Source organism: Branchiostoma floridae, chromosome 6 (genome assembly GCF_000003815.2).
Source record: "Branchiostoma floridae strain S238N-H82 chromosome 6, Bfl_VNyyK, whole genome shotgun sequence".
NCBI classification, from domain to species: domain Eukaryota; kingdom Metazoa; phylum Chordata; class Leptocardii; order Amphioxiformes; family Branchiostomatidae; genus Branchiostoma; species Branchiostoma floridae.
Window position 1 is genome coordinate 16,102,032 of NC_049984.1, and position 18,922 is coordinate 16,120,953.

The 18,922-nt window shown below is 40.1% G+C and overlaps 3 protein-coding genes across 3 annotated transcripts in view; 2 read left to right on the plus strand and 1 right to left on the minus strand.

Annotated features, from left to right (window-relative positions):
• Nucleotides 1-498: 498 nt before the first annotated feature.
• On the plus strand, nucleotides 499-5,122 carry LOC118417903 (GTP-binding protein Di-Ras2-like). Its single transcript, XM_035823659.1, has 2 exons — nucleotides 499-1,362; nucleotides 4,035-5,122. The coding sequence occupies exons 1-2, from the start codon at nucleotides 1,035-1,037 to the stop codon at nucleotides 4,403-4,405; spliced, it is 699 nt and encodes a 232-aa protein (XP_035679552.1). The 5' UTR covers nucleotides 499-1,034; the 3' UTR covers nucleotides 4,406-5,122.
• Nucleotides 5,123-7,465: 2,343 nt separating this feature from the next.
• On the minus strand, nucleotides 7,466-9,524 carry LOC118417902 (vicilin-like seed storage protein At2g18540). The gene is made up of 4 exons (XM_035823658.1): nucleotides 9,217-9,524; nucleotides 8,651-8,955; nucleotides 8,196-8,450; nucleotides 7,466-7,996 (listed from the first exon to the last, which is right to left on the minus strand). Exons 1-4 carry the CDS (start codon nucleotides 9,347-9,349, stop codon nucleotides 7,904-7,906), a joined length of 786 nt encoding a protein of 261 aa, XP_035679551.1. The 5' UTR covers nucleotides 9,350-9,524; the 3' UTR covers nucleotides 7,466-7,903.
• A 2,761-nt stretch (nucleotides 9,525-12,285) lies between these two features.
• Nucleotides 12,286-18,922, plus strand: part of LOC118418142 — a 28,839-nt gene continuing 22,202 nt past the window's right edge. The window contains exons 1-5 of the mRNA XM_035823976.1: nucleotides 12,286-12,381; nucleotides 16,043-16,167; nucleotides 16,727-16,917; nucleotides 17,941-18,050; nucleotides 18,548-18,631. Coding sequence (XP_035679869.1) covers nucleotides 16,076-16,167; nucleotides 16,727-16,917; nucleotides 17,941-18,050; nucleotides 18,548-18,631 — 477 coding nt within the window. The 5' untranslated portion in view covers nucleotides 12,286-12,381; nucleotides 16,043-16,075. The remainder of the gene's footprint in view (nucleotides 12,382-16,042; nucleotides 16,168-16,726; nucleotides 16,918-17,940; nucleotides 18,051-18,547; nucleotides 18,632-18,922) is intronic.

Sequence of the window (18,922 nt, forward strand, 5' to 3'; positions counted from 1 at the left end):
ATAGGGCGAAAAAAACAAGATGGCTACATTTTCAAAAATAGGCACCATAAAGTTGTGATAAATGTTGTAACATGACTTAAAGGGACAAAACATGGTATCAGAGCCAACAAGGCATTCATTCCTGTATTCAAGACATGTACTGGTGTGGTACAAGTGACACTAGTGTGGTAGACTGGCATCACCAACAAAGTTGGTAACCACACTCATGGCTCCCATATTGGTGTCACTTTTACAACTATCCAATAAGTTTCATTTCTACAACTACAGTCCTGGGTACCTCGCAAGTGTCACTTCTACAAGTACAATTATTAGGCTACAACACAGTATGTTTGCTCATTTTGGTAGTGCATAAGAAAAAAATTCTTGAATGTAAGTTCATCTGTGACGGTAGTTAACATAATTCTTGTTTTGTTTTTCTGAAATCAGGCGAAAATTAATGCGCGCGCTGATGTCATCCATAAAATTTACTTGCTGCGGCCTAATGTACACACAGGTACGGACATCGATACAACAGTTTGCATGGCAAATACGTCACGGGTCGCCCCGAGCAGCTGGATATATACAGCTATAGTATACAGGTCTAACGTTACATTGACGTGTATGTGCACTGTTGTCATAGCCAATTGTTGCGCTGTTATTTCTGGCATGTGAGAACTTCGGGCGCAGTCACTTAGCACTGAACTGGGTCGCCGCAGGCAGCTCAAAGCGTCCGACAGCACAGAACGGTGGGCAGCCACTCATAAAGTAAGGCGAGTTCACTGGTGCAGATCTAAAGTGAACTCCTTTTGTTGACGAGCCTCCTATTTGCCTTGGCTGCAGCTATTCTATGGCTGCACGGTAGCCCCTTGCAGAACCGGTTTCAGACCTGTGTATAGAACGATTAGTCTGTAAACGACAAGACAGGACAGCCGTCGGACAAGTGGCCTGTTGACACAAACCGAAGCAGACAAAACAGTCAAGTCAAACTGGTGTGAAAGGCGTTTAGTTCCAGTTTGGCTGAACACTCGGGCGTCCACTTAACCCTCACAGCACGAATGGCGACGGAGACGAAGAAGAAGAAGGCAAAGCAAGCGGCCCTTCCCTCGGGCTACCGGGTGGTCGTACTCGGGGACGGCGGCGTCGGTAAGTCGTCCCTCATACGGCGGTTCGTCATGGGGTCGTTCGAGGAGGACCTGAAACCGACGCTAGACGATATCTACCTGCACCCGCTGTACATGGACGGGCGCCAAAGCAGAATGGAGATCGTAGACACGGGAGGGACTCACACGTTCCCCTCGCTGAGACGACTGGAGATCTCACGGGCACACGCACTCGTCCTGGTCTACTCCGCCAGCAGTCTCAAATCATTCATTCGTGTCACAGGTAAATAACAAACTATCTTTATCAATTATTTGCACGTTCTTCTCGACACGGGCTAATTGCAGTAGTAATGCTATTACTGTACACGAAAGAGTAACGGTAAACTATCGTCACTAATGTTATAAAGTATTACACTGAACGAAACACGTAGCACGTAGAGCTATACTATCATTAAATACTCTAGTATATAGTCTACAAGTCGTTATTCGTGTCACAGGTAAATAACAAACGATCGTTACTTTTTTTCACGTACGGTCTCACCCACATGGGCTAATAACAGTAGTTATAATATTACATGAAAGATTTAAGGTAAAATATCATTATCGATTCAATGCTGTTAGTGCACAATTGAAGGAACTAAACACGTAAAGCTATATATACTACCATTAGATATATAGTGTAAAGTCTGTAAACATATAAGGTTACCTGTAAGCTACCGCTAAATCTATAGTTATCATGTTATCACCTAATGTATCGTTTAGACATATCTTCCCTCTTATCTTTGATACGTTATAATCATGTACGCCTACCATAAATGTTTTATGGCATTTTCTTATTCTTAGTGCAAATGAAAACTTCACTAACATAATTTATTTATGTCGATGAAATTATTGTGGCAACTGTTTGAAATAATCTGTTTCTTTCGGCTTCATAGTGAGTACACCGACTGATAAAATGTATTTCATTTTCCACTGAATTCATTGAACAACATATACATAATCTCTCGTGTTCAGGGAGCTAACTAAACTACGTTTTTACAAGCCCAAAAATGTCGTACCTAAGTACCTAAAAATTCTGCCACGCCCCCCAAATCGCTGCGTTTCTGTGGGACCCCAACAATAACTATTCACATGCCAAATTTCATACACATCAATCAACAGGATCTTGCGTAATACTGGCGCAAACATAAACATAAACATAACCAAACATAACGTCATTCGGGGGCAAAACTCATTCCCCGAGCTAAAAATAAGTTTTTTTATCACGAGTAATCACACTGTAATTGATTTGGTGGGTAGTGTTTTCAAAACATTTCATTTGTTTGGTAAGATTATATTATTTCAACAAAGAGGACTTCGTCTGGGATTTTACTAAATCCTCTTGGAAGATCGACACACAATTTTCTTTGTTGAAAGTGTGAGGTTATTGAGCCGAGGCATCTTTAAGATTTGCCTTGACCTGATAAATATTAACGCCTTTGTCTTAAATATCGCTTAAATCCCACTTAAATCTCGTTCATCACATCTGTTACTTGATACTTCAAGCATAAACACATCACGCATGAACGATCTGTTCGGTGATAGCCGTGAAAATATTTTGGTTATTTAAACAGTGGCACTGAAGCCGTCACTGACAGTCTTGGGAGAGTTGCGTTGAATCGGTAGATACAGATTCTATTGTCTACTATCGACCTAGATAAAAACCAATGCAACTTAAGTCAAACTGTACATTGAATGCACAATCACGCCAGTGGGCACAAAAGTATCACATCATCAATGCAACCGTTGTACATATGTATAGTGCTTTGTAAAACAGGGACCATTGTACATGTCTACTGACAGAAAAAAAAATCATCTTTACGTCCACTCTATCTCTAAAACACATCAATGTTATCAATATCAACATCAATATACAAAACGTAAGAAAATTCGTTCTTTATCTCTGAGATTTGTTGCATATTTTTCGAACCCTGCAGTGCCGCACCGGTGCCCCATGTGCAGTGAGATACCACCTTTAGACATCGCTCAACTTGACCAAACAAAATCGTGCCTCGCAGCAACGGATGGGTTTATAGCTTCTGTCTAAATGGTTTATGGTATTTGCATTCACTGAATGTGGATAGTGGTCCCATCTGTGCTCTTTTATCTCAGGTCAAACAGAAACCACCTGCTACTCGCGTATTTACACACAAAACAGGTGTATTCGGGGGTTAGATGTAAAGAGAGGGATTGCGTCAATGTAAACCTATCGGAACTTTTTTTTTTGGTGTGTCTGGATACATGACTGTGTTCTTTCGATTTTGGATTGTGTGTCCTATTTGAATACACGGTTGGTACTAAAGTGAGGAAGTGAGTGGGATGATGGTGTCAACGTAAAGGTCAGACTTGAGGTAGTAACAGGACAGAGGTGGAGTTCAGAGGTAGTAGAACTAGTTGTTAATCAGACATTATAGGTATAAATTCCAGGTCATGGGGTCAATGGACGAGGCTACTAATTCACGGGGGTATTTTCCGTGAGCTAATCGTATTCAAGGAGTGATTAGTGGACACATGTCATGTTAATCAAAACCTTGTTTGCATAACTAATGAACTGCAATCAAATACTGTAACTGCAGAAATGTTCGCGGTGGATTAATGTTCGCGGTTTTCGCGGTGACCACTTCACCGCGAACTTAAAACCACCGCGAATATTTTTCTATAATGGTATTAGACTGCAATCTATGGTGTTACCGCGAAATTAAAACCACCGCGAAAAGTCATTTTCCCGCTACCGCGAAATTAAATCCCCGCGAACTTAAATGCATTTACAGTAACACATACGGGGAACCTTTTCACGAGATCATTATGCAAAATTTTATGACGTCATGATGACAGTATCATATCAAAAATTATAGGGCCACGCCAATTTTTATAAGTTACTCCCCCTCCTTAAGTTGTCTTTTGTCTTGTCTACAGATATCATGGACTCCATCTCGGCCGTGGGAGGTGGGGTACACAACACGCCCATCATCATCGTCGGGAACAAGTTCGACACGGAGTCGGAAGAATCGCGCCAGGTCCCCGTGGACCAAGGCTTCCAGCTCGCGCGCCTCTGGAACTGCAGATTCATGGAGGGCTCCGTCAAAAGTTGCACCAACGTCGACGTCGTCTTCGAGAAGCTGATCGACCAGGAGAAACGCTGGCTGGTGACGCTTTCCAAGACGTCAAAGATTGACGCCTTCAGGTCCAAGGTGCGGAAGGCGTTCGAGGAGAACACGCAGATTCTGCGGAGCCAGAGGCCGAGAGATCCGTGGAGAAAGGTTCCTCCCGTGGTCGTAGGAACTTGATTTCTTTACACGTACACTGGTCAAAGTTTGATCAAGGATGTAAAAGGGTTTTCTTTAACCCCGTTGCCTTTGAAATGAATACCGTGACTAAGACTTTGTTTTAAACCTCCTTGGGACTCTTCAAAGATTGTAGAGGCAGAACACAGTGGATGATGATGATGGTACTGTAATTGTAGTAGTAGTAGAAATAGACTGGTTTATTCCTCGACAGCAAAGTTGCGCCTTACCAATTAGATATTTCTGTGCCATGTAAAACGCTATATGATTACAGATTTATTGTTTGTATATGTACATTTTGGATCTTATCGAAGTTGTATGTCATCTGTTTGCCATTTACTAATATGTATCGATATTATGACGTAAACTGATTTTCTGTAAGCATATCTTGACTCTCAATTTTCCACCAAATCGTAATGTAAATTTAGACATCCTTAAGGCTACGTACAGAAAGTTGTCCGTACTTGTTAATGTTAAAAAATCAGAATAACATGGTCTAGCGAGGGGATAGAGACCAAGGAGGATAGATAGATCAATGAGGTTGAAATTACATAATCATAACTTCCTTGGATAGATAGAGATAACTTCTGATTTGTGTCGAAATAGTCAAGAGACATCAGGGTTACTCTTCTCATGACGATGTCATACGCTGATATTTCATATTCAAATGGCACAGCAATTATGTGAGACAGAATAAAGATATTCTCATGATCTTGAAGATGTTTGAATGATGATAGTCTTATTTTTGTTTCACGGTATAATAATCTTGATACAAATCTCAAAAGGTGGTATCTCACTGCACTTGGGGTACCGGTGCGGTACTGCGGGATTCGTAGATGACTCAACGAATTTCAGAGATAAAGAGCGTATGTTCTTACATTTTGTGCATTTTGTTGTCTTCTAGGTCATACTTTTACGTATTACGCAAAATCTGAATTATACAAACAATGGGCGCAAATTTCACAACAGTGCCGCACTGAACGAACCCCACAGTGCTGCACCGGTGCCCCAAGTTTTGTTTGTTTATTTGAACCTTTATTTATTCATGAAAGCTCAAATCGGCCTGCAGATCGCTTTTTTTGAGGTCACGAGGGAAGAGGCAAGGGTCAGACAAGGTAATTAATAGAGATACAGTTTACATAGTTTAGAGTCCTTATACTAGTAAGTCCTATTGGTCTACACAATTTTTACATACCAAAGACACAGTTTTTACATAATTCATACAAAATACATGATAGAGAGAAACTGCTACATGATTTAGTCAGTTCATTTTGGCCGTTCCCATTACTTTAAGAGAAGTAGAGGTTCTTAACATATTTCCCAGGTAGCGCTCTCATAGGCTCCAGGGTTCAGTAAAGATAAACAACGAATCAGTGACTTATCGCTGAGCTGAAGCCCTTTTCTTAAAAGCTTAAGGATGACCGATAAGATCAGTCCATGAAAACTGCGTATAAACCTTGTTTTAAAAGTTGTGGAAGCAAGGTGAGTCTGTATGCGTCAATAGGAACGCCTCCTAGCGACTTAGGAACAAAGTGCTGCGCACCTGTCAAACCTCCGTCGGCTGAGGAGAATGTGAGACAACATCTTTGATAAAATGGGTGAAAAATAAGTAAAGGCGATAAAACTTTTCATGTACAATGTGAAATGAGTCGCAGTTTCTGTCTAGCACACACAAACACACACACTTGAACACTTTTACTGACACTCATATCAGCTGGTATGGTACGCTAACACTCAAAACAAAAGTATTTGCCTTGCACTGACAATATTGACATTTACTAATTACCTCCATGAAAAAATGGAGGTATAGTTTTGAGTGTGTCTGTGTGTGTGTTTGTGTGTGTGTGTGTTTGTGTGTGTGTCTGTGTGTCCGCATATTTGTGGTCATCATAACTTGAGAACCTCTTGATGGACTACGATGACATTTGGTATGTAGGTAGGGGTTGGGAAGACGAGGGCAAGGTCAATTTTGGGCCCCCTGGTGTGTGACCTTGGTACTGCAGCGCAACTTCCGGTTTTGCTATCTCGGTGTTCTGAACATGCTATGGTCAAGATTTTTAAGTATTAGATAGCTCTTGTGCTCAGGAAAAAGTGACGTAACTTTAGGCTCCCTAGCGTCTAGTTTAGGGATAGCAGGGGCATTTTTGTCAAAAACTTCTGACGAGGATAACTCAAGAAGGGAACAACAGATTTTCATGATTTTTGGTATGTAGGTACCTTAGACAATGTTGTACAAGATTAAATACTAATTATGCAAAATAGGAGTACATTTGCATAATTAATGAGGATATTATATCATGGCAGTTTTTCAATGTATCTCTTGTCCTGGATGTGATATGGTCTTGACATTTGGCTGGTAGATAGCTTGCAGTGTCATGACAAAGTGGGGCAGGTTTCAGCCCCCTAACATTTAATTTCGGAACTGCAGGGGCGTTTTTGTCAAGACATTCTAAAGAGGATAACTGCAGAATGGATTGATGGATTGGCAAAATATTAGGCATGCGGGTACCTTAGGCAAAGATGTTTATAATGATATACCTGTTATGCAAATGAGGACTTAATTTGCATAATTAATTAGGAAATTGTATAATTCCATTGTTTTCAATAACTGGACTTCAATAAATGTAACACATGTTAATTATGATAGGTGGAATATAAGCAGATACCAAATATGGTAATGAGGAACTTATTTGCATAATTTATGTAAAATTGCAAAACTGCTTTATGATTAATAATCGGAATTTTATAATTGTGACATGTGTATGTTGGTCAATGATGAACAATACCATGCATAAATTATGTTAATGTGTTAGTCAATTGCATGAAATTTGCGAAAGCTCTAAATTTTCATGGAGGTATGAGGTCGCCGAACTCTAGTTCTGAACTGTTCCCACTTTTGTCCTGGAACAGAGACGTGAAAACATGCACATGGCTTCGAAAGTAAAGCCCTTTTTCGCCAAACTGTAGTTATATACTTGTAACCTTTAAAACAGCAGTTCAGCAAGGACCACCGACGACGACTATAGAATTTATCAGATAAGAGATGACATGGGACACGCTTCAAAAGATGCAGAAACCGTAGTTTCACTTTATTTACAATTTTCACGTGCAAACCTCAACACCTCACTGCGAAAAATATCTGCCCGCCGATTCCTTACAATCAAAGGAAGTTAGTTTTTTGTAAACCACGTTTCAAAACATTTGAACAATTCAACATATATTCAAAAGAACGAAGTCGTTTTTTTTTTACTTTTGAATATTTTTCCAGTAAAACAACATATTTCAGACGGCAGATAACGTTACGTCTGTTTGGAACATTTTTTTGTACTTCCATGTAAAACAACCCATGGGTTGAACAACCAAATAGTACTCCCCGTTTACTTTGACTTGTAAAAATAGAACTTGATCACGATGTAGATAACGTACATACGTGTAAAAACATGTACTTTTGCCTTTCTTGTATGAAGTTTAACAAATCTAACAGGGAGTGTAGAAAAAGTTTTACGGCTCTTTCAAGCCGAGCCACTCCCCGGCCTTATCCCAGCTGGTCATCCTGGATCGCTGCAACTTCTGTGTAGTCTTCTCTCGATTCTCCTGCATAGGCGGGCAACAAAGGTCAAGAATTACCTCTAATGTTTATTTTAGCCTATTTCAAAATCTTTAGGTACACACATTACAAGCCACAGACTAAGAAAACGTTATTTTCTTTTGGTTGGTCCTAGTTGCAATCCAACACAGAATTCTGTCCTTCTTGTCTATATTTCAACAGTAGCGGGTGCACTGAGAAACTCACCTTCCTGCGTTCAGCTGCTAAGGCCTGTTGTTTCTCCAGATCCTCAGCCGTGGACCTCTTCGCGACTCGTTCTCTCCTCCTGTTCAGACGTTTCTCCAAAACCTGCGCCTTCTCCGAGTCCCTGGGAACGATGGCGTCCGTGTCGCTGACAGTGGAGATGAGAAAGGCAGTGCTCTTGCGCTCCTTGGCGGATGCTTTGGCCTTCATTCTTGCTCTCCTCTCTGCAAGTCTACGTGTTCTCTCAGCCAACATCTCCTGTTCAGACAGATACACGCAAAGCGAATTCGTTATTACAGATAGCTTCAAGACTTCAACTGTGCCAACAACCTAGTTTGTTGTCTTCTTTACTTCTTCTTTTTTCATTTAATGTATGATTACAATTCCTACAATTACTGAGAAAATAACCTACTCGTTGCCTTGGAATCGAAAACATAGTATGATATGATATGATCCACCTCTCGTCTCTTGGCAGCATCACCGAGTTGCTGTCTCAGCTGAGTACGTGATCCCGCGGGCTCCTTCTTGACCCGTTCGCGCCTCTCCTGGAGAGTTTCCTCCAGCTTCGCAAGCTTAACTGGGCGGCGTGCGGGCGTGTCGGGCTCGGAGGCGGGCTTCTCTAGCAGTACCTGGAAAGCGACGGACTCGTCCCGGGTGTTGAGGGGCAACAGGCCGTCTTTACGGAGTTCAGCAAGCACGTCGGCCGACGACTTACTTGGTCTCGGGAGGGACATTGGAGGTTGGTTGGTCAGAACCGGACATTCTGGAACAATTCATAGAATATGGGAAACTGTACATAGTTAATGGTTGTCGTAGCATATTTTACGGCGACAAATACGATATATATTGTAAAAGCAATTCATACGATGTGATAGAAACTCACCACAAGCCTATCTAGACTAGGAAAGAAAACAACTTGACACAATAACCGCATTTTTATTTAATTCCGTGTGATGATTACGATAATCAAAAACAATAAACAGAAAACATCGTTAACCCAGTGTCCTATACCGCACGGACTCACCAGTGGTCCCGCGGACCATCTCCTCCTCTCCCGGTGCTGGTTCTTCCTCATCTCCATCCTCCACAGGGGACACCTTGTTTTTGGAGCTGCAGGAGCAAAAACAGCTCGATAGTGTAAGAATAAAATCCCACATTATGCGCGTGTAGTCGTCACGACTGTGATCAGTGACTATAACACTCAGTGGAACAGTGGAACTTTGTTGTTCTAAACACAGCTAGGCAACTTTTATAACGTCACAACTGATGGGAAAGTATGGAACGTTCGACTATGGGACAAGACGAGGGGGTGTAGTATAGTCAACCTGTAAGTAAAGTTGATAAAATGCAATCGTTCTGAATCCGTTTAATCATTTTAGCTCTCGAAAATTAGCGTAATAGCGGACTACGTACAATAAATTGATGAGAAGCTATGGGATGTTCTAATCATAAGGGACTAGAATAGCGGATGCGGAGGATTTAGCATAAAGTGCTATTAGGACAAGCAGTAAAAAGTTTAATTGTGTTGTTATGAAGTCAAGAATGGATGTAACGTTAACTGTTTTACGATCTGAAGCTTACAGTATAACTCTATTGGAAATCGCAGTGTTGCCACTGAATTAAAACCAATGCTTACGTTACATAAATGTTACTTCAACTAGTTGAACGTTTGCCGAATAGAAAAGGTGACCAATTTCAAGCTCTAGTTTGTACGGCTGTAAAACTGTAGGATAGAAGACTCGTCTGAAGTTTCGACAAATTCGGAGAACTCAAACGAGAAAAGAGAGGTCACATTTTATCAGTTTTCTTATGAAACATATACATTAAAGATGCATATGTAACACCCCTCGTCTTGTCCTATAATCGAACGTTCCATACTTTCCCATCAGTTGTGACGTTCAACTGATGGGAAAATATCGAATGTTCGACTATGGGACAAAACGAGCCGTGGGTCAAATTGTAAGAAACATGGAAAGAATGCAATATTTCTGATCTCGTTTAATGAACTTTGCTCTCGAAATTGACGTAACGTCGGACAACTCTTCTAACTACATGTAACGTAAGGTTACCAGTTTACGTGCAGGACCAGTTTACGGTCACTTCAATGGGAGGTGCAGACTTCGAGGTGAATTGTGAAAAAGAAAATTCTCTTCAGTAGGCAAGAAGTACGTCTATAGGATCTATGTGCATGTATCTTATTCATGATATATGTTTGCATCAAGCAAAGCAGCCGACTAAACATTTGAAAAGCCTGCCAACAATTTAAATTGACGATTTATGATCGTAGAACACTTATTACAGATGGCCCGCTTTGATCGTAATTCTCAACCGCTAACTTCGTCCCCTCTTTCTAAATCCTACAAACTCTATATCAATTGCAAAATCGTCTGAAACCAAACCTGCAGTTCTTATCTCAAGAATTCATGGTGATTTTATGTATGTTATCCAAAAGAAGTCTTAAAAACTAACACGAAAACAAATGACTGTCGTCGCCGAGCCGGTAGTTTTCGAACGCCATGTTGTACCACGTGACTATGCAGTTCATAGCTTGTGCATTGGAGGGCAGGGCAAAATCGCTAAGGGGCGCTGTTTTAGCCAAATTCATGTGGGGAGGGCACGGCATGAGGAAGCCAACGTATACTGAACGCGTTTCAAGGCCAATAACTATCTATACTCTTGATAAAAAACATATAAATGCGTCGTCGACGTCATGAGTACCATTGGGCAAGTTGTGGAACAGTATGGTGCTAGGAGTGGCGTTCTGTTGGGGCAAAGATGACCGACCGGTACGTTTAGCGGCGATGCAAAGTGCACGGCATGGCGTCGATGTAAACAATCATCCACCGTGTTATCTCAGTGAACTACTTGGGGAACTTTTTATGGGAAATGATCAATTACATGACCTTTAGAAAAATAACCACAGGGAGAAACACCCAACTGACCGTAAATTGGTCACCCTGAAAGAATTTTTGGCTGCAGGCTTGTTTATTGAAGCAGCTCGCACGGCGATAAATCCAACTCAGAAGAAATATTATACCACACAGAAGTTGAGGCAGACCGACTAAGATATCTTCCAAAATGAGAGTTTTTCATTTCTGCCTGCGCGATTTCCGTAAAACTGCGTTGTTAACAAATCGACCGTAAACTGGTAACCTTACGTTACGTGTGAATTGATGAGAAGCTATTTTTTTTTTTTTTTGTTATAGAACATATACATGTTACCTTTACAATAACGTTACAGCACCCTTCGAACATCCCATCCAATTTTTCCCATCAGTTGTGACGTCGTGTTGCCTAGCTGCGCCTACTTTTACCAACGAGGCGAATCTCAGATATTCCGGCTAAGCCATGGCTAAGCGACAAGCCAACAAATTCTACTTTTCCCGCCTTCAGAAATACTGTAAATGGTGAATTTTTTGCGGGGTTTTAATGTTCGCGGTTTTCGCGGTGGCCGCTTCACCGCGAACTTAAAACCACTGAGAACATTTTTCCATGACAGTAAGACTTTACAATGTATGGTGCTGCCGCGAACTTAAAAGTATAAATAAAACCACCGCGAAAAGTCCTTTTTCCCGCTACCGCGATATTAAATCCCCGGGAACTTAAATGCATTTACAGTACCAAGAGGGTCTGCATGCTCTTTTCCGCAAGGGGTAGACAGCCTATTTCTATTCCTGCTATTCGTTTGAAACCCCCCCTTATTCACACAATTCACACATAGACGACCAAATTTTGCGTAATTACCTTCCTTTATTCTGGTGAGAAGAAAAATATCCGCACGGGGTCCTTCATAAACCGTCGTCGGGAGTCTCGGGACACTCCATACAGACCCTCGTGCCAGAGCATGCCCAGTCTTGCCCAAGGACCTTTAACCCTTTCAAAATGGACTATTCTATTATGAGGTCTTGGGTAAAATATTGTCTTTACATGTATAATTGTTATCAACTATACAGACGTATGTGTCATTATATGACCAAAAAATGATATAAATGTTGCTTTGAAGTTTTCTTCATTTATAAATTTATGCTTTTATTCTGATCTTTTGTGTTGTCATAATACGCTATATTCAACAAATCCCCATAAAAGGAAAGAATCTCCCAGATTTCCCATGAAGCTTAGCGTGTCAATAACAAGCTGTTGGCGGGAAATGTGATGCCAGAGGCGTGACATCTGGGGACAGTGATGCGCGGTAAGTCAACAAAATCCCTTCATTTGTACACAAATTACGTACACACAAACCCCGGGAAGTTTATCAGATATGAGGTATCGTCCTGGGGTAGCTTTAGACGTATTTGTGGCCGGAAGAATTGTTGTATGAGCGCGATTTGCGCGCAGAAACTTTCCGGTCGAAATTGTTTTTTTTTCCACTCCCCCATCTCAGAGTGAAGCCGGATTTTGCCCGCGTTCTGGGGAAGTAAAATCGCGGGAAATATCCTCTCTGATCAGTGGTGCAAAGAGTTTATACATGTAGTTGCCAGCACAAGTAGATAATGACCACACGACACTTATTTCTAGACTTGATTTTATAAGAGTTTTTTTTTGATCGAGGGGAGGGGTGTTGTTGTGTAGATTTCCTGCAGTGCGCGATAGCCAAGCTTGGCGTGGTATCATGGAATTTTTCATAGGGTAATGATTTATGCATATGTATGTGTACAAAACAATAAGTCATTGTCGTCTCAATACACATCACGACGTTACACTTCACTCTTTAGCCAGCATTTGTATGATAATAGGCTGGGGCTATTGTTCATGTTAATTAGAAGTTTGCCTGCATTTGACAGGATATGATTTTCCTGTCAATAAGGCCACAGCAAGTAAATTTTATGGATGACATCCTCTGCAGACTGCAAAAATAATGAGATAGGGCGAAAGAAAAACAAGATGGGCAAAAAAAACAAGATGGCAAATTTTCAAAATAGACGTTGTAACAAGACTTGAAGTGACAAAATATGGCATCACTTTCCCAAGCATTCTTTCCTGTATTTGAGAAGTGCACCAATGTAGTTAAAGTGACACTAGTATGGTAGACTGGTATCATTAGCCATGTTGGCAACTACACTCATAGCTTCCATAGTTGTGCCACTTTTACAACTATCTATCAAGTTGCACCTCTGCAACTACAATCAATGCTACAGAGTCTCTAGTGTCAATTCTACATTCAATGTTTAGGTTACAACAAACGTCAACCTTTACCCATTTTCGTCTATCCGGCCTTCCCTTCAGAAGAAAAAAATTCTTGTTTTTTTTCTGAAATCAGGCGAAAATTAATGAGCGTGCGGATGTCATCCATAAAATTTACTTGCTGTGGCCTAAGTTAAAATAACTTTTTTCTTAGACGCTATTGCAGTAATTCCTGGTTTTGATAATCTTGTAATCTCCAAGCAGATCCTACGATCAGTAGTCAGCCAAGAGGTGTACATTTGCCATGTAGCCAAACACACACACTACTACGCCGGCTTCACTCCTCTAGCGTTTTGATACTATCTTATGCTTCTGTAGGATCTGCTTAGCTAGCCTGGGTACCATCAGGAAAGTAGTTCGCTCCGGCGTTCATTATATACTATATACAAACACTTCTCGCTCTGACATAGTGTATAAATAATATACACTACATACAGTCCCTTCTCTGTGTTTCCGTCTGGAAACGCAGACCATCTTAACATCAGGAATCATCCAAATTTTGGACGCAGGCGCTGATTGGTCCCCACATATGAGCGAATTATGGAATGAGTCCAAGCAATCATTAAAAAAGGCATTCCAACACCGGACCAGCCCTCCGTCTGCTTGCGGGAGGGCCTGTTGTCATCGAACGAGTGCTAGATAGAAATAGTAGAATGCAAATTCCATGATTTGCTCATTAAGGCCACACCAATTTAATTTCTTGGTTCACGGATTCGCTCGCTCCTATTTTTTGGAAAAAAAAAATAAAAATAAAAATCACCACTCAGCAAATTTTCACCATTAATGAAACTATTCACCAACTTTCTGGTGTAGCAAAGTGGCCTTTACATTATAAGTTCCTTAAAGTGTGGGTACAGGTGCTGTTACTGTACATTAATAGTGTTTTTGTGCTTTTTTCAAGCTGAAAACTTTTTTTCTCTATGTTTTGGATTAGCCATTACCTTTACCCCAACCATTTTACAGTTGTTATTTTTATTTTTATTTCGCCCTCTCGCTCCAAATTTTTTATGAAAAAATCCGTGAACCAAGAAATTAAATTGGTGTGGCCTAACTGATGTTAGCACCAAACAGTTTGAATGTGCAGGTCTCCAGACGGGTAGCAGAAGCAAACATAGGAGCGAACTACTACCCAGATGGTACCCAGGAAGGCTAGCCTAAGGCCTGATTTATAATTACAGGATGAAAATATGCTGGATCAGGGATAAACAAGTCCACTAGCCCTATTGTCCAGGGCAAGTGAAAGTGCTGTTCGGGCAAGTGCATGTTCTACCCCACTTGTTCGATCGGGCAAGTAAGATTTTTCCATTGATTTTAGTGCAATTTTGATATACTTGTGACTTTTTACAGTCATGACATCAAGCAATTGTCTACAGAGAATTCCATTGCTGGAAGTGAAAATGCATATACTAGTAACAGTGACATTTGAATTTTGGGCAAGTGAAAAATTGGTTCAGGCAAGTACATTTTTTATGTGCTTGTCCGATAGACAAGTGGATTATAGAAAACTTGTTCAACCCTGTGGATGTAACGGAAGGTTACCAGTTAACGTGCAGGACTAATTAACGGTCAGTTAGCCACATGACTGCATTTCAAGGTGCACCATGCAAAAATTAGTCAATAATGATAAAACTATACATGTTTTATTCACATTTAAAACCGTTGCAATGAATATTGCTCAATTTTCATGGAAGATCATAGGCCCATGGTGCCTTGGTCGACTTTACGAGACGTTCTACTGAGGCAAAATCGGTGGTCCAACCTCATTCATCACTATGGCGCTACTACAGGCGATGGTGGGGTGGACACAAAAATTTTACTGTGATTTGTTTGTTTACCACTTTCGTAATATTTTGAACTACAAGGAGAAAAACTCAAAGTGACCGTTAATTGGTCACCCTAGAACAATTCTTCAGTGCCAACTACTCCATTATTATACGCTGGTGCACAGCCAAAGATGGAGGGAAGAAATAATTTACCATGCACTTTTTTTTAACAGACAAACTACTGTTTCTTCAAATGGGTGAAATATTTAATTCTGCCAAGGCATTTCAGAACAATAATCATTTTCAATAATTCGACCGTAAACTGGTAACCTTACGTTAACAGTTAGAACAACAGCATACACCTTCAACTCTTTTTGATGCTGCATGTAAATTGGCCCATGGTGCCGCACGGCAAGCATTTCTATGGCCTGTTTTACTTCTATTTTCCTTGTGTAAATCAGGCTTGGCAAGTTAAACCCTAAATATGTTAAACTTAAAGACCCTAACCCTGAATGGGCTGGTAATATTAAATGATGCAACAATAAGACTTGTTGACATTCCTTCAGCAAGGCAAATTAATGACCCAAAACCTAAGTTTTATTTTGTGCATGGATATTAAGTCTTAAAATTGTAACATCCAGACCAGAAGTTCTCTTTCACTTCCCTGAGAAAGTAATCCTGCTCGTATCAGACGACTGATCGAAAGCTTGTTGGTAAGCGCTTATGTTGTGCATGGACATAAAAATTGTAAAATGATGTTGACTACCGTCACAGATGAGTTTACATTCAACCGTATCATATGGTCTCAAAAAGGCTATGGGACTACCTTTTCAAAGCTTTATTCACTCTCACAGTCTCACTCAACAATTTGGGTTACTTACATATTTCTGATTTTTTTTCTACAAGGATATTGACTTTAAGAAGAACTAAATCACCGACATGACTAGGCCACAGAACTCCGACGGGAGACCACAGTTCTACCTGCGTAGAATCAGCCATTGCACACTTAATACTGCAGCAAATAACATCTGGTAAGAATTCTGTCCTTTTCTTTAGCTAATAGAGTTGTAACAAGGTACTCAAAGTATAGTACTCCTGATGTTGTGTTGATCCGATTATAATGTATACTATGACATCCTGTGGGAACCCCAAGAGTAATGCAAGTGTGCAAAAGAACAAAGTTTGAAAAAAAAATTCACCTTCATTTATGAACTCTAACTCTAAGTGATCAGGAAGGTTGAAGAAATGACTAAACACACAGAGAAATGGTATACCAAACAATAGATTCTTCTTATTTGTTTCTTTCACATCTTTTTGGACTTTTTTAGCTCCGCGTGCCTGCGAAGCTAGTGTGTTACGCCGGTTATACCGTGGTTATACCGTGGTTATACCGGCTATGTAGATACAGATACAGATATCTCTACAACATTACTACCATTATTGTTTTCCGACATTTTTTCCAATTTATGGCACATATTTTCTCATTTTTAATTGAAGGCAAATATTTGTCGATAGGACGTAAAAGACTGATGATGAGACAGTACTGATAATTTGATAAACTGATGGTTGATTTTCTTCCCATCCATGTAGCTTTAGCAACAGAATCACGTTTGTTGGACGAGGGGACAATGTCCACTACCTGGTCAGCTCTTCGGCATGGCCGCAGCGAATCTTCCTGTCACGGCGCCACTGTCGTCTGGTCCGGTCAGCAGCGGACGACTCCCACAGGCTGATCGACTCCAGCATGACAGGAGTGTACGTCAATGATGTCAAGATCGCTGGTAACAAACTCAATTTTCCTCTCATTCAAAATAGCTTCCTTTCAAACAAAAGACATTCAAACCACAGTTTGTATAATTATCAGACTTTCTGTCATCTGTCAGTGAGAACAAAGGGGATACACAAGCACTCATAACTCAAAATTTAAAATTCACTGGGATATAAAGTGAATTTTAAGTTTTGAGTTCTTGTGTATCATTCATACTAGAGTATGCTGCAGGTAACAGTAGTGTGGAAGGGTCAAGAAAGATTTGTAATTTTGTTAGTCTAAATATCTTTTGTCTATGTTATCAAGTATGAAATAAGTGTGTTTGCTGTTGATAGAATGTCAACAGAAAAACAAAATGCTCAGAAAGAAAGAAAGTTGAATTGTAGTTTCCAACACAAAAATTTTCAAGTGTATAATTCCAGTCAGGTAATGAACAATTCAATCCTACTGGTACGTCACATTATGCAGATAGAACACTTGACTCGATGAGCTAAGTTTTAGTGCTTGTGTCTGCTTCTGTTATGGTCCACTGCTCGCTGAGTCTCATGCTCTATCTGCATAACATGACATTGCAGAACAGGGCTCAAAATACTGGGTGCACCCAAACTTGGAGCTGTGCACCCAATTATTTCCTGTGGGTGCACAGGGTGCACCTAAATATTTCTTACGTATATGTATGTAAAGATATCAAATTATACTAGTATACATCATATTCTTGACATGATGAGATCTAAATGTTAGAAAGATAATAAGAATGTCTGTCATGGTACTTATTTAAGAATTTGATAGCTTGTAACTAAGTTTTATTATTAGGTTAATACAAAAAAATTTTTGTGCACCCAATTTTTTAAGCTGGGTGCACCAGTGCACCTAATCCCAAAAATGAATTTTGAGCCCTGCAGAAGTAGTGGATTGTTCATACATTGACAAAGACCAGAATTGAGCGGTAACAAATTTGGGTAAAAACATCTTTTGTGTACGGAAATTATAGATTCAGACCTTAAAACCATGAACTGGCTTATTACCACTTGTGTAGGATCCTGTGTATTAGAGGAGGGGGATGTGGTGACGTTTGGCCACCCCAAGGGTGATACCATCAAGGCTGGGACCAGGGTGAGACAACCAGACTCGGAGCACCAGTTTGTGGTATGTCAGTGTTATTCCATACAGTATACTTTCGAGGACTGTGAACAGTCATAAGAAAACAGAGAATTGGCTGCCAGGTTCTTCACTAGATGCAGCATAGTACATGATTTAAAGTTATCAAACAAAGCTCTTTTATTTTCATGGCAATTTAGTTTCGCAGTAGGAGGGGCACAAGTACCATAAGTGTCTTTTTGCTGCTGTGCCTTTTGCTTTTGTTTAATAATACAAAACACATACTTGTCGTGTCATGATCTCATTGTAAAAGGTCACTTCAAAAAATGAAAAATAAAACCATAACAATTCAACATTTTTGTTCTTTGTATAGGCATACTACAGGCTAACTACAGTTAGTTAGCTATTGAGAAAACTGTTCATCACAAAATGAATTTCTGAACTCAAATACTAGACAAGTATTTGATTCTGTAAGATGTCTTAGTTCTACATTGGCTATATGTAAAGAAAGACATACAGTATTCCTAAATGTTGTTTCCTTGTAGTTTGAGGCCTGCCAATGTATTGCTGAAAACCCTCAACAGGAAGTGGTCCAGACAGGTGTCCATAAAAGACACAAGCAGCTTGTGGTAAGAAAATATTCTTTCCAGTTGAATGTTCATAAGAAAAAGAAAGCCATGGTTTTGATGGTACTTGTGCTTTTTATTATTATATAGATCTATCTTTAACTTGAAATGACCAAGATTGTCGTTGAATGATTTTAAAGAAGTTAAACCATTGTCTTGTCAAAGATTTGTGTTTCAGTTGAATGCAAGTCTATCGTAGTAGGATAGTAATCTACTGTTAAAGGAAAATAGAATTTATTCAGATGTAGTGCTGACAACCATAACAATTTAGATGTTGAAACAAAAAGCGTATGT